At 46.3% G+C, this 15,834-nt stretch overlaps 1 protein-coding gene across 9 annotated transcripts in view; it reads right to left on the bottom strand.

Annotated features, from left to right (window-relative positions):
• Nucleotides 1-706: 706 nt before the first annotated feature.
• The window catches only part of LOC139746895 (uncharacterized), a 589,528-nt gene continuing 574,400 nt past the window's right edge, over nucleotides 707-15,834 (bottom strand). For 8 of the 9 annotated variants that reach the window (XM_071658564.1, XM_071658563.1, XM_071658565.1 and 5 more), the window contains 3 exons: nucleotides 11,520-11,653; nucleotides 9,807-9,974; nucleotides 707-5,775 (listed from right to left, as the gene is read on the bottom strand). In XM_071658564.1, the coding sequence (XP_071514665.1) occupies nucleotides 5,656-5,775; nucleotides 9,807-9,974; nucleotides 11,520-11,653 (422 nt within the window). In that variant the 3' untranslated portion in view covers nucleotides 707-5,655. The remainder of the gene's footprint in view (nucleotides 5,776-9,806; nucleotides 9,975-11,519; nucleotides 11,654-15,834) is intronic. The other variant, XM_071658571.1, reaches the window with a different exon arrangement.

The following is a 15,834-nucleotide window of genomic DNA, read 5'->3' as shown; positions in this document are numbered from 1 at the left end:
TATGGAGCAGCAGCATTTCCAAAGGGGAAATCAAAGAGAGAGAGTCGTAACAATTTTTACTTTCCAACTGTTACAAAACATTCATTATAATAACATACACTTAACACGGTACTGTATATAAATATGACCACCGGCAAACAATAGATCCTGAATGAAGTCTTGAGAGACAGGTTGGAGACCAATCAAACTAATTTCCTTAATTTTTCCTAATTCATATGACGAGAAAAAAAAGGAGTACACACACACAAATATATTTATATATGTATATATATATATTGGCCCTCAGCAGGTTTAATGAATGAGATTTTTAATATATTTTTTTCTTCAAGAAATCCTTAAGAATGAAAGAATTGTAGTTGGTATCAATTGTTGACTTCCACCAAGGTGTAATGTACAATGGTCTGGATGCTGGTACTGTAAAGTGACAAGTGTGAATGCGAAGATATACAAAATACCCTTTTGTTACCACTTAGAAATGGGAAGCCTTTAACAGTTGCCTACCACCCACAAGTAATCTTCAGTCCTTTCCCTCCTACACGTGAAACTTATTACATCATGTGACTTATTGCTGATGGTAATTAATGATAGCACAGGTCGACCTGCTCAGACAAGTAAACTCTACAATGGAAAAGAACCTGAGGCGAAGAAATAACACTGGGCAAATAAGGTCCTCGAAGATAATTCACATGATAGAGAGAGAGAGAGAGAGAGAGAGAGAGAGAGAGAGAGAGAGAGAGAGAGAGAGAGAGAGAGAGAGAGAGAGAGAGAGAGAGAGAGAGAGAGAGAGAGAGAGAGAGAGTCAAATTTGCATATTACAAAAACCTCTCATTTATAGTATACCTTCAAATTTCAATACCAACAGAAAACGAAATTATCATTTCTTTAAGAGAACGTTACACAATGGGTAACTGCAGATTTCAGGCACCGCCTCCTAAGACAAACTTAAAATTACCAAATAAAAGTATTTCAAGCAAAAAACACAAGAAATTACAGCATTTTACGTATATGAAAAGTGTTGAGGCATATACTCTGCAGCCACTAATGGCTTAAACGTCTTCCAAACCCTTGTACAGAGTCGCCTGCGTCTGTGTGCAAGTTTGAGGCTTCGGTTCCAGCTAGAGTGAGGGAGACAGATAATTGACAGATGGTTCAACAAGCAGTTGGTGAGTTTCAAAAAGAGATTTTGTAGGTGACTAGTGGCTAGTGTGCACCGCCACACCTGCCCATCACGTGATTACTACTGATAAAAACTTTGGTTTTCTTATCCATCAATATCTCTCAAACAGGAAACCCCTTCGCATGGAACTTCTTAAATATTAGTGGTCATGTAAAAATGTTGAGTTACAGTACTAAAAACTAGTTCAATTTGGGCCATTCTCCTTTCCCTTTGTTTCGTGAAGATCAAAATCAATACGGCAGACCAAATTATAGTTTTGAATGAATGTTCAGGGTAACTTGAGCAAATATATCTATACAGGTAACAGATAAACAAAGATATTCTTTAAAAGATAATTTAAGTGTTAGTTTAATGATATGTTTCCTTTTTCTTTTAAAAGAGGATATACAGCATGGGAAGTAATATTATACTCGTAGTTTCATTCCTTTATACACAGTAAGTTTGGACCATTTTCTTCTTTTCATTTTCGGTATATATATATATATATATATATATATATATATATATATATATATATATATATATATATATATATATATACATATATATATATTGAGGCACATACAATCTTTTCTTATAATTATTCACTTCTTTGCTTCCCGTATTGTCTGAGGTTCGCGAAACAAGTCAGGGGAAGGAGGTAAAAGAAGAATGGCCATTCGAGGATATTAGCATATGCTGCGAGAGCCACAGCACGTCTACTAAAGGGAACTAATAGAAAGACCGAGTCGTCCCTATCCTTCCGTCCTATGTGGGTACAAGACAACAGCATGTGTGAGGAGGTCGCCAACACTACAGCCTTATCTACCAGGGGGAGCGTCTCCGATTCCTTAGCCTCCTCTGAAGTCTGGCAAAGAAGGGTTGGGGGATACGAACTCTGGCTTCACTGCAGGTAAGGCTCAGAATTGAGGATCTTGTCACATATCGGGAGAAAAAAGAAAGTCCTTCGATATATTTCTATGACTAGTTTAGAAAGTCTGAACGTATTAACGGCGCTCAACTTTGTATGAAAAGAGACTAAGAGACTCGGGGCTCGTCCATACTGCTAACAAACTGGGCAGTTCGCCATTTAAGATTTGCTAATTGTGCACCATTAACTGGAGTTGTATCAGAAATACCTCAAATTGGAGAACTACCGATAACCCATTAAGTTATTGTCATGATCCCTTAACACCTACAAAAGGGATGTTCACTCCAAATTCCAAATCAACATAGATTCTAGGACTAAATATACGGCCCGACCAGCTGTCTTAAGCCTTAGGTAAGGGGGCCAGTAAGGCTTGTTATCCTATTCACAGCATATTGGAAACTCTTAATGACTTGCAACCCCAGGCAGAGAACAGCTGGTCAGACCACAGCTCTAAGACAAAGACATGGTTGATGATATGTACCTAATTCTAAAGTTATCCTTTAAACAACCAACAAAGCCATATCTTCACAGATCAATTGAGAGATTTGTACACGAAACGAAGGCGATCTTTAGCGATCTTCATTACATCTTTTTTTTTTTTTTTCCTTCTTAAGCAGAAGTCTTCCGCGCTGGGCCCGAACTCTGGCACGACACTCAAAACCTAATGAGCACTTGAGCGATGACTCTGAGCGGGGTGGTCCGGGGAAGTCACGAGTGAGAGTGCGAGGATAACAACAAGTCATGATATCTCTCAAGATTGTCATGAACTCCTGGGGCTGGGCTGATCTACCATGACCATCACCATGAGAGAGGGGCATCTAAGGCGATCTATGCATCTACTTGTTCCTTGTCTATCCCTGCATATGGATCCCGTGTTAAATCCTATTGCTACGGAGCCTTGCATACCTTTGGCACAGTAACCCCTGCCTATCCCTCTCCTAGGCTACTGACGAAGGCGAGGACGAACCCCTTCTTCGGTTCGGTCTCTTTCCTTATTCCGAACGTTATCATTCTGTCCTAAAGCCTAAACCGTGATATGTATTGCATTATACAACCGACAATATGGTTGAATTATCAGTAACAACTACAGCACTACAATACCCACAAACTAATCACGCTTAAACCCTTCCAGTGACTAATGATGAAAAACCGATTGTCATTGATTTCCCTTCGCGGTGCTTCGACGCTAACGCGAGCCTTAACAACTAACCACTACCGTTTCTCATGCCACCCAAGATCTGCTGCCAGGTCCTTATACTGTTCCAGGTAACACTCACTTCCTCTGGCCTTCAGGGGGTAAAGGCGGAACCAGCAGCAGTAAAGTATGACGTCACGCAGGCGACACTGAATAGGTACTGCGATTGGTAAGAGGAGGCACTAGGATCTCTCTAATGTTTACGTGCGTGACGTCACAACCAAGCTTGCCAACCTTTCCGCCAGAGGTCCTTGAGGTTCAGGCGATGTTAAAGAGTCCGGGCTGGGGTCTTCGTTGATGCTTTAAGGAAACGTACAGAACAGATGTCTACAACAACATGTCTTTTTTTTTTACTTTGATTGACAAGAGAATCTTTATAAAGATTCATATGAAAAGAGTCTAATCTATTATCTCGTCTAGTAATGGTTCAAAGTGACAAAATTTTACCCTAACGTCGACATCACAGCATTTGAATGATTGCTTATATCTTCTTGAATAATACTGATGCCATATGTGATCCCAGGTCTCAAGATACCAACAAATGTTGCCACTAAGAAACAAAGTATTTACTTCTTATAGGAAAATAAATAAAAAAATCCTTACAGTAAATTTTCCTGATAACGTCTAAACAATTTTCTTTACACAGATACCATGGACAACAGAATACACAAACCCTTGAAATCAAAGCCTATAGTTTGGGTCCTGACGTATCTGTTGCAATAGGAAGAGTTGTCGTGGGCTTGGTAATGACCACAAAATGTCCACTCTCTCGTATTTCGTACCTACGTTACAGTTTAATTGAAATACTAAGTAGACTAGAATAAGAGACTAGACCACACCGCTACCAGGGAACAATATCCTCACCGAGAATAGGGCACATTACCTCACTGCTACTCAAGGATAGGTACCTCACTGCTACTCAAGCAGGGTACCTCGTTGGAACAGGGGTATGTCGTTCGAACTGATGGCTATCGACTGCTAACTGGTCATTCAACCACAACCTGTAGGCTACCGTACACGCAATACATGGGAGTAAGTGAGATTTCCTCTCCCCCCCCCCAATACTTTAACAGGGTACGTTAATTACCACTACCTGCTACTGGAGTACGATACTTTTATCACTACCAATGTACGACACTCCACCCTGACAACCGAAGGGGGGCGACACTTCACCATTGTCACTAAGGTAAGACCTCTCTCACCATCGCCACCAAGGCAGGTCACTGCAATATCAAGATGCGGTGGTTCACACCAACAGAGGTACGATAATACTTTGCAATGTTCGTTGGTGACCAGGAGGCGTCCTTGTTGGCGTTCTTCAGAAGCCTTAGATCAGCTGTCGTGGCCCCTTATTAGCGCCCAGCTGCTCTTTTAAAAGTTCCAGAATGTTTCAACTGTCTCCTGCGACACTTCTAGTCCCCATTGAAACCCTGGCAGCAGCGTGAAGGGCCATAACACAGCTACGGGGGGGGAGGTGGTGGGGGTTTTGGATCACACACACACACATACGATATTTCTTCTGCCCGTATGATGGATAACTCCCCTTCAGAATGCCTACGGCGGTTGTCCAATAAGTCTAATCTTACACCTACTCTACGTAAATTACTTCGCTGTCCGACAACTGAGAGTGGTTGGAAGTGGTGGGGGGAAAGATTGTTACACAAAGGGAGCAGACAGCGTCAACAGGGGGGCTGCTGTGTGTGGGGGTCGAATCACTCTCTCTTAAGGCAGTTGTGCGTGTCGTCATCATCACCTTGAGCCGAGCTGCTGCTGCTGCTGGTCGCCACCAGGGGCGCGCTCGGATCGCTCTGATCTGGAGACCACCACGTACGTCGGTCGAACCGTGACTGGGTTGACTTTGAATAGAGAGACAAGAAGAAGAAGAGAGAAAAAAAAATAACTTGGCTGAATGCATATACTTTGATTATTATGAAAGTGTATTACAGAAAATACGCATTCAGGGGGGGAGGGGGGGAAAGAGAAAAAATATTGGAGATTTTGATACACAACAGTTTGCAAAAAAGTATAGACTATTGTATTGCCGGAAAAAAGTATTTTTTTTTTTTTTTTAGGCATGTACTGCTGGCTGTCAGCCACAAGGCCCAAGGTTTACGTCCAGAGCTGAGGGAGGCGTCGACGCTCCTACCACGAGAACTCTCGGACATCTTCAGTGTCGTTCTCGCTAGCTGTCGTGGTTCTGGTGTGAGCTGGTGGGGAGGAGGAGAGGGGCGGGTGTTGCCCGGGGGAGCTGGAGGGGGATGGTGAAGGGGGGATGGTGAGGTGGTGGGGAGGAGGGAGGAGGAGAAGCTGGGGGGAAGGTGTGGTGTGTGAATGCCGAGTGCGTTGTGCTGGGGGGAAGGAAGGGGAGATGGTTCACTGGGTCACAACGACTCCCCCATCCCCTTGCTCCAGCTCCCCCTGCTGGGTCAGTGGCGACGCGCCGTTTATGAGGTCGCTGCTTCCTTCTCCCTCGTCGTCGCCAGCCACGCCGTTCTGTAAGAGAGAGAGACACGGGCGTCAGAAGGCTCGTTCGCTGCCCTCGCCGTTCTGCTAGAGACAGAGGAGACAAATGCCTAAAGGAACGTTAGCCAATCAAGCCGTTCCGCAAGAGGAAGACAATATGAAATGCTTCGTTCTGCAACGTTCAGCTGGAGGATAGAAGACATTCTGCTCGGCAGAACAAAGCAGAACAAAAGAGAACAGAGAGTAGAAATGAGGACGCAGCGGGGGAGAGTTGGGGAGTAAACAAGGTGGTGGGTGGGTGCAAGCTACACTGACTGGAGCGTCGAAGTGTACCACAAGGCACCTCGAAGTAGGAAAGAGCGTACATCGAGGAGGACCAGAGGGTATATCGGGAAACCACGAACATTAGAGCGAGAGGAAGGACTGTACACACACGGTGGCTAAATCTGGGGATGAATCATGCAACGAGATAGACAGCAGAGCAAAAAAGACACGGTATATTATGGCAGAAATATGAGAGAACATTCAGGCAGAGAACCTATGTTGATTCAGTCTACAACTCTGGGATGAGAGATAAGAGAATGCAGAAGGTAAACTTTAATAGAGTAGTACTAAGAAAAAGCCATGTCGATATATGAAGGAAACTAGAAAGTGCGAAGTCAAAATAGAAAAAAAACAACATTGATAAATATCTTCACTTTAAGTTTGTTGTATATAGTCATTAACGATTACAAATAACATATAAAGGCAATCTGGCTTACAAATATAAATATATTCGGATTGTACACCCCCCACTGACCATCCCCTCCCACACCACTGAACACTACACAAGGTAAACATACTCCTTATGGATTCACATACTACGATTAGGAGGCAAGAGAGTCATAAACTTCAAATTTAGGACGTGTTAAACCCCCATTACTAATACATAGCAGGGTGCACCTTGCTGCAATCCATGCATACGTCCCCCGGACACAACGACCTCGGGAAGCCTCGGTTAATACATGAAAGTGCAACACTCTCGGAAATTGGCCCTAAGAAATATTACATACAACCTCAGCAGCCATATTTTGCGGGGGGGAGGGGAGGGGAGGGGAGGGGGAGGTGGAGGGGTGGGGGTGGGGGGGGAGTGTGTGAGAGGCGATACCTAAGCTCTGAAGCCTCGTGGGTGAGGCCTTCCCTCCCTCCCTTCCCCCAGCACTGAGATCGCTCAGGGAGGGCCAGGCCAAAGACGTATTGCGTAAAACTGAGACGGGGCGTATTTTTAAGGGACGATTAAGGCCGTCGTGAGATGGATGCGTCGCCCACTAACTCTTCGCGTCCGATAGGTGCAACGCGCCTCGTGAGGGGTGAGGGTTGGGGAGGAGGAGGAGGAGGAGGAGGTCGATATAAATGGAAGCTACGCCCATTCCGGTGTGAAAGGAGGCGCCATTACCCATCCCTCACAACCGCCTTGGGAGGGATGAAGGATTGACCCATTTGTCTAATGTTTACACGATTATGAGTGACCTCCTCCACCTCCTCACCCACCACCCACTGTTGTGGTGCGATGATAGATGGTCTTCCGTGACCTGTTTACTGCGCCAGTTTTTTCCTCTTGAGGTTAGGGCCGGTGACCTGTTGACCTGGCCCGTCTGTCTGAATGTTTAGAAGGATGACCGTCTGCGGCTACTGTTTGGTTAGATAGATAGATAGATAGATAGATAGACAGATAGAGATAGAGATAGAGATAGAGAGAGAGAGAGAGAGAGAGAGAGAGAGAGAGAGAGAGAGAGAGAGAGAGAGAGAGAGAGAGAATGATGGTATGCTCTTTCTTTCCCTCAGGTTTATCTACGGTAAGTAATTCTGGCGTAGGACTCTGTCATGACTTCCCCAAAGTGACGGAGAACAAGATAGTGATCAAAGGAAAACATTCTAGTTTGTTTTACCCGTACGGGACGACCCTGGTGCAGGACGGTACGACACGGAACGACCCTGGTGCAGGACGGTACGACACGGAACGACCCTGATGCAGGACGGTACGACACGGTACGACCCTTGAGTAACACCATACGACCCTTGAGCAACACCATACGACCCTTGGGTATGATTGTTGTAACGTTTGGTATGACCCTTCAAGGCCAGACGAAAGGCCAGACCATCGTAATCAAGGATCGCACCGTCGCACCCAAGGATCGTACCGTCGTATGCAAGGGTCGCACCGTCGTACTCAAGGATCATCGCGTCGTACTCAAGGGTCGTACCGTCGCACTCAAGGGTCGTGCCTTCGTATCCAAGGGTCTCACCGCTGCACCCAAGGGTCGTCCCGTCGTATGCAAGGGTCGTACCGTCGTACTCAAGGGTCGTACCGTCGTACCCAAGGGTCTCACCGTCGCACTCAAGGATCGTCCCGTAGAGCTCAAGGTGATAAAAGGTGACAAAAGCGAAAGAATATGATAAAAGTTTGGCAAGGGAAGAAAGGCATCTTTCAGACAATTCGACAGACTTGACTGAAGGCAGTCAAGTCTTCGGAAAGATGAGTCGAGAAGTTAGCATCCAAGTATATGACAACCCGGGGAACAAAAGACGATATAAATCACCGATAATCTTAAATCATACGGCCGAAATGAACGAAAAACTGAGGGGGAATTGGGGGAGGATATCCCTTATGAATCTGGCAGGTCTAATGACAACTGAAGAACGAATTTGATATCACAAAAAAAATATAATGAAAATGACGTAAAGAAATGTTCGCTGATAACAAAAGAGACCCAAGAGAGATAGAGAGAGGACATTTATCTTGTTCTATGTAATTACACATGAGTACAGTGTGGGGGAGAGGGAGAAAGTTTCACACTCATGGGGGCCCCATTTGAACTTTTTCAAACCCGTGGCGTGATTTTGCCACATGGAAGGGCGAGCGCGTAGCGACCACCGTAAGGAAATGTAGAGGGAAGAATGGAGAGTCGTGTGAGGGACGTGTTGCTGTCGGGTGTTACATGCACGAAGGAGAAGGTGTGTTTGACGAGGATTCTACCTGCACGCCCTAAGCAACCATCCCACTCTTATCTACTTTCTACCTTCTTATATTCTTTCACTTTTTTCCCTCCATTTTTCTCCATTTGATTCACTGAATAAAGAATGGCCTCTTGTTTTCCCCTTCCATCCAGGGCAAACGAGGCACTCCCGGAGTCTCGCCTGTTTCTGCTGCCAGTGAAATGAAAGGAAGGAAGGAAGGGGGGTCGGTCAGTGTCAGTAGCAGTATTGGCCTCTCCCAGCACCGTTGCTAGTCTCCCTCTCCGACACTTGCCTCTAGTGAACGCCATCTGGCTAGTACCCCCTCACATCGTATTCACCTTCTCGCTCCAGTCATATGATCGTTTATTCTTTATCAATTCCTTTTACAACTTCATCAGTAACCTTGGACTCAGGGTTCCGATATTTAAGGAGGAGTTTGTTTCTATTCCAGTAACTAAACGCCTGTGTTAAACTGTCTTAGTAATTCCTCTTTAACTATCCTCTTCAACCTACTAGCCTTCCTGATTCCCCCATGAGTATATTCTTCGTGCATCTATGATTCCTCCCACAAGACCGTGTCTCGTCCTCGAACTCCAAGCTAAGGTCCTACGAGAGCTCCCACGCGCCAGTTGTCCACACAGCGAGTGATTTTCGTCCATGTGTAGGACTCTGCTCCCACGTCTGGGGTCTGGGCCTGCAACTCATCATCCTGGGGATGGATGGCAGCCTTCGTCCCCCTGCCTCCCCTTACTCAACACCCTGGGGATGGCAGCCCTGGTCTCGTCCCCCTGCCTCCCCCTACTCAACACCCTGGGGATGGCAGCCCTGGTCTCGTCCCCCTGCCTCCCCCTACTCAACACCCTGGGGATGGCAGCCCTGGTCTCGTCCCCCTGCCTCCCCCTACTCAACACCCTGGGGATGGCAGCCCTGGTCTCGTCCCCCTGCCTCCCCCTACTCAACACCCTGGGGATGGCAGCCCTGGTCTCGTCCCCCTGCCTCCCCCTACTCAACACCCTGGGGATAGCAGCCCTGGTCTCGTCCCCCTGCCTCCCCCCCCTGCTCACCTCCTTAGGGATGGCGGCCCTGGTCTCGTCCTCGCCCTTGGCGCACTCGCCGGGGTCGCCGCTGGCCTCGCCTCCGTTGGTCTCCAGGGTGACGTCACCACCAAGGTCGCTGGCTGGGGTACTGCCCGGCGTAGTGCTCTCCTCGGCTGTGCTGCATGACCCGCTCTCCTGCATGACACAGCATAACCCTCAGTCGCTGGGTTCAAGTTGGGGACGTGGGGATGGGTCAGGGATGGGTTGGAGTGGGGGGTACGTGTGTGAGGAGGGGATAAGACCATGTGGTGTGGGGGTGGAAACATGTGAGGACGGGTGGGGAGGAACTGTGGGGAGGTGGGGTTTTAGCCTCGGGGGAGCATCGAAGTGTGGGGAGAGGTCTTGGTCAGTATGTGTGGGGGTGGTGGCGGAGATGGGGGAATGGGTCAAAACAAAGGAATGGTCTGTTGGAGGTTGGGTCTTTGCGGACGGGAAGGGGGGGGGGAGAGGGTCCGATAGAAAGATGTATAACCTGATATATGTGTGTATATACCACAGGTATTTCATGCCCCACCAATGAGGAGAACATATATATATATATATATATATACTCGACATATTACTTGACCAACGAAGGGGACTTTATATATGTACACGACAAGTGACTTTATCAATGAGGGGTTTCTGGTGCATTTGTTATACACAAACTGTTTATTTTTCGTCATATATATACATATATATATATATATATATATATATATATATATATATATATATATATATATATATATATATATATATATATATATATATATATGATGATAACCACTAGGAAAGTGAAACACGACAAGTTCCCAAGCGCACTTTCGTGTAATGATCGCATCATCAGAGGAGACACAAGAACGAGACGGAAGACGTCGTACAATCACTTGATATACGAGGAATAGACGTAGCTAAGACTCCATTTGGCATACAAGCGTTACCGGTAGCTGATCATTACACGAAAGTGCACTCGGGAACTTTCACTTTCCTAGTGGTTATCAGCAAATGCTAGATCACGCGCACCACTGTGACCTCTTGCAATATATATATATATATATATATATATATATATATATATATATATATATATATATATATATATATATATATATATATAAACTCACCAATGAACGGACATCAGAACACCATAAAACTCACTAATGAGAGGATCTAAGTCTCTTAAATCTCACTGGACAAGAGCGTCTGTGAATAAATAAGACTTACCAGTCCAGACTAATTAGGTTCAGTAAGACCCAGATGACAATATGACATATGGAGTAATGATAACCACAATTTAAGAATCCTTATAGGTTTACAAGACTCCCCACTCATGAACATTTATGGCTCATATGATCCTCTAATTAGGGAGAATAATGACCCTTCAGATCAAGTGGTAAAAGTGTTGGTGAAATCCAAATTTCAAAGAATTGAAGTCTCAAAATTTTCCTTCGGTCAGGGGTAAACTCCTTGACCAGCAGAGGTACACTGACCTGTGTAGACTACCTCGGCGACTCGTAAACTCACCTATGACGATCTACTGACCAACCAGGAGAACCCGTGTGACCTATTGGGTTTACGTTGACCTCTGGAAGTATGACTTGACTCCCCCGGGACTACGTCTGTGACCTGTGTGGACGTAGGCGGACCAGGGGAGGGACGCTAACGAAGAAGGAGGACCTATGTGACCTGGAGACTGACCTGGAGCGTGTCCTTAGAGCCCAGTTGGTAGATGTTGACCATGTGCGCAGCCTGGGCGTGGACCATCAGGTCCCAGGCAGACGCGAAGTGTTCCTTGCAGAGCGCGCACAAGAGTAGGGCGCTCTCTTCACTACCTGTAGAGTACAGGAGAGTCAGGCACGGTACTGGAGAGTCATGCACAGTATGGGAGAGTCAGGCACAGTATGGGAGAGTCAGGCACAGTATGGGAGAGTCAGGCACGGTACAGGAGAGTCAGGCACAGTATGGGAGAGTCAGGCACAGTATGGGAGAGTCAGGCACAGTATGGGAGAGTCAGGCACAGTATGGGAGAGTCAGGCACAATATGGGAAAGTCAGGTACATGAAGAAGTTACTTCAATATCAGCAAACTGTATCGGTCATCAAAGTCTATGTATGACTAAAGCACATTCCTGTAATAACATAATCATGAACCTATGGTACACAGTCCTGAAGTATGATCAAGAAGTACACATTCTCTCTGTTTAAATGTGAATCTTTACTCACACGCTCAAATTCACTCCACTACGAGACGAAGACTGGGACATAAGTTATGTCGAGGCAAAAATAAAAAGAGGTATTTCCAAAATGTTCGTCTCGAGTTATCTATCTCCGGCATCTGTCATGGCTTTTAAAGATATCACTGTATATATATAAGGGTCGTGCTCGACCCCACGAGCACGACCCTTGAACACGACGGTACGGACATCTTGCGTATGATGATGTCATCCATCTTTATCATCCATCTTCATCATCCATCTTTATCTAACTCCTTAAGTGATGAAGCCATCCTTTCCCGCACCTCATCCTCCTCCACACCTGGACCTCCACCCACCACACACCTCCTGATGAAAGTACGTCCTCTAACCCTAAGATCTCGAACTGTGGCACTCGACTAGTCGCAGCTGCCGTTAGTTTCCCTGCGGAGTCCAACCATACGAGGATTGGCCGTTATGAAGCTGTGGGAGTGCTCCGCCTGCTGTCTTCGCCCTGTAAGATATTCCCTCTCATGAGTTGGGTCTACAAACACCCAGGGAAACTTAATTGAGTCCTTGTGGTAATTTTTCATTCTTCCTGATACTCGTTTGAAATTTTTCAATCGCCTTGGCCACGTTCCACGTCGGCCGATGTGAAAAAGAATCTCGCGTCTTCAAACACACTTTCCAGGAAACCAAACACGGGTTTATTACGTTCCTTTTTTTTTTTTAATTACCTCAGATTCTCAGTGGGATCTGAGAGAACGATGCAGAGAAAATGGGAATGGGTAGATTTGCATCTCAGCCAAAAAAAAAAAAGGAAAAAAAAAAAAAAGGGAAGAAGAGACTTCGCTATCGTTACAAAGGTTCGGTTTTTCTAACACCATGGTCTCTCAATGTCTGCCAGCCACCGACGGGCCACAGAGACCGCGAATGTGTACTGTGGTCTTCGTGCCATCCTTAACACCTGATGAAGGTGTTCAACACCCTTCGGTTGGTTCATGTTGACGGCCTTAATGACCTCCCCCCCCCTCCCCCTGGCAACTGATGAGGCCCCGTGCCCGACCACCCGACCCACCACTGTCAGGGGCGAAGAGGAGGAGGAGGAAGAAGAAGAAGGAGGAGGAGGAGGAGGAGGAGGAGGAGAAGGGGTGTGTGGTGGGGTCGCCCGCAGACGAAGTGCTCTCGTCAGGCTGAGGCTTAGGGAACCTTCATACGACAACGGCCGCTGTCGGAGGTGCTATAAAAATCCATTATCAAAATTGTGCTCTGACGGAGGCAGCAGCAGCAGCCCCGGCCCAGGCTACAGGGTCGCCCATCCTCGGATTCAATAAACATCCGGATTCCAGGGTGGCATAGAACTCTCTCTCTCTCTCTCTCTCTCTCTCTCTCTCTCTCTCTCTCTCTCTCTCTCTCTCTCTCTTTGCTCAGCTGGGTCAGGGAGTTCCGACGCATTTCGCTTGTGTGATATCTTTTCCTTCAGATTAATTTATTCTGCGACATCATAATCCGTGATTTTGACTTCTTGTGTACGATGGCTTTGACTTCTTGTGTACGATGGCTTTGACTTCTTGTGTACGATGGCTTTGACTTCTTGTGTACGATGGCTTTGACTTGCGCTGGTGCGATGACTGTCGACGGTAAACGGCGTATCATCACTTGATCGCGACGTTACGACCCTTAAAGATGGGTTGGGTCAGAGATGAGGCGCCCTCATCACATCCAAGGGTCGTACCGTCGTGCTCAAGGGTCGTACCGTCGTGCTCAAGGGTCGTACCGTCGTGCTCACGGGTCGTACCGTCGTGCTGAGACGGGGGAGGGGGGGGGTCAAACACGACGACTCTGCCACTTGGTCATGAGATAATGATACATTTACGAATTCAGTCTGACGTCACGGCATTCATGGGCTACGACAACGCACTCGAGGCACGGAAGACAACGCACTCAGAGGCCCTGGGACACACCGGGGCGTTAACCGCCAGCGAATGAACGCGAACACAATTTCTCTCCCTCCAAAAAAAATTGTGCGAAACCCCCCCTCACTTGTCCGATTCCCACCGTGGGCGAACCAGTATGGGGGGAAACTGACCGCGGCTTCGACCCGTGGGTATGCGAGGGAATTAATGCAAATACGGACAGTTCCTTTCCTCTCTCTCTCCCTCTCCTTCTCCAGGATCACCGACTAAAAGGGAAGGATTTATGGTATAGAGAGTAACACACCCTCCGTAAATGGGAGACCCAGAGAACATCATTATACCACGGGATTGCTTACCTAAGTTAGGGTCGGCGGCTACGGAAGACGAGGCTGCAGAGCTTCTTAATACAAACCGTAATTTCCCGGAAGGAATTAACCTTTCCGGAGTCATATCATTGTGTGTCTTATGGAAATGGGTGTTTTCCTTGCTCCGTGCACAGTCCGGAGTCCGGACACTCGGTCCTCAGCTTACAAATGGAGAATTTTTGATTCGTTTTGGAGCAGCGAGACCTTGGCTGGGTTGTCTGTGTTTGTCAAATAGGCTCGCGCCCTCTGTCTCCCCTAATGTTTACATACCATCAGTCATGCCAATTGCTTACATTTACTTACAAATCAAATGAACGGATCAAACGATAACCTTCGTTCGTTATCAGATCAACGGAAAGGTGTTGTATATAATAATAATAATAATAATAATAATAATAATAATAATAATAATAATAATAATAATGATAATAATAATAATAATAATAATAATAATAATAATAAGAATAATAATGACTGAAAGACGTGTACACGATCGTCGGAGGCGAGGTAATCGAAGCAGGTTCGAAATGTTCCAATCGTCCAGTGAACACGGGTCTCGCTGAGTGACTCCGCCTTTATAAACCTCCAGTCTGGCTCTGTATCAGTGATCGCAGGAATACTGTGTCTTAAAACTCGTAAGATAACAAGACTCTCGTACTACAAAATCATACATCCACCAGAGTTATACCACAAGCACGCAAGACCACAATACTGCAATACCAGGACACCAGCTATTGAAAAAGACATTAGATTTGAGGCTAAAAGACCACAAAAGCACAATACGTAAGTCGCAAAAAATGGATAAAACCACAAAAATCCCAAATCCAAGGATTAGTGAACCAGGATGGCAACGGGAGAGCCAGATGGGGCAACAGGTGGTGCTCTCCTGAGCTGTGGATGTCTAGTTTCATGTTCAAGCGACCCAGACCTGGCCTGGTGACCTGACCATGTGTGTGTGTGTGTGTGTGTGTGTGTGTGGAAGGGCCGGGTAAAATGTCAGGCCATACTCATGGGCCATGGCGTTGTCGTGTTCATGCTGTTGTGCACGACGCATTCAATCTCAGGGAGAGACAAGGCTGATGGGAGGATGTGCTTCGTGTCTCTTATCAACCTGCGTCAGGCTTATCACTCGCTCACGTAAATTCCATCAGGCAGCTGATTTTTAGGAGCGGGAGGCACGTAAGCGTTGGCTAGGACACCAGACGCGTTCTTCTTTTTTTTTTTTCCATCTTATTTATGGACCCGGGATGGTCTGTGGGTCGAAGGAGGGGCGTGTGTTGAATCCCTTGTTCACGACAGTGCCCCATTCGGGTCAGCACGATGGCTTAGTAGTTGACCTGATCCTTAGTAATCAGGTGAAAGTTCAATCTAGTTAAGGTAAGGTAAGGTAAGGTAAGGTTAGGCAAGATTAGGTTAGCTTAGGTTGGGTTAGCATATATCAATTAGTTTAGTAGAAAACTAGGGTATATTAGGTCAGGTAAAGTTAGGTTAGGTAAGGTTTGGTGAGGTTAGGTTAGGTCGAATAAGATTAAGAATCATCT

This window comes from Panulirus ornatus, chromosome 66 (genome assembly GCF_036320965.1).
Source record: "Panulirus ornatus isolate Po-2019 chromosome 66, ASM3632096v1, whole genome shotgun sequence".
Classification (NCBI taxonomy): Eukaryota; Metazoa; Arthropoda; class Malacostraca; order Decapoda; family Palinuridae; genus Panulirus; species Panulirus ornatus.
The sequence above is the reverse complement of the archived record's forward strand: the minus strand, read 5'-3'. Positions and strand labels throughout refer to the sequence as shown.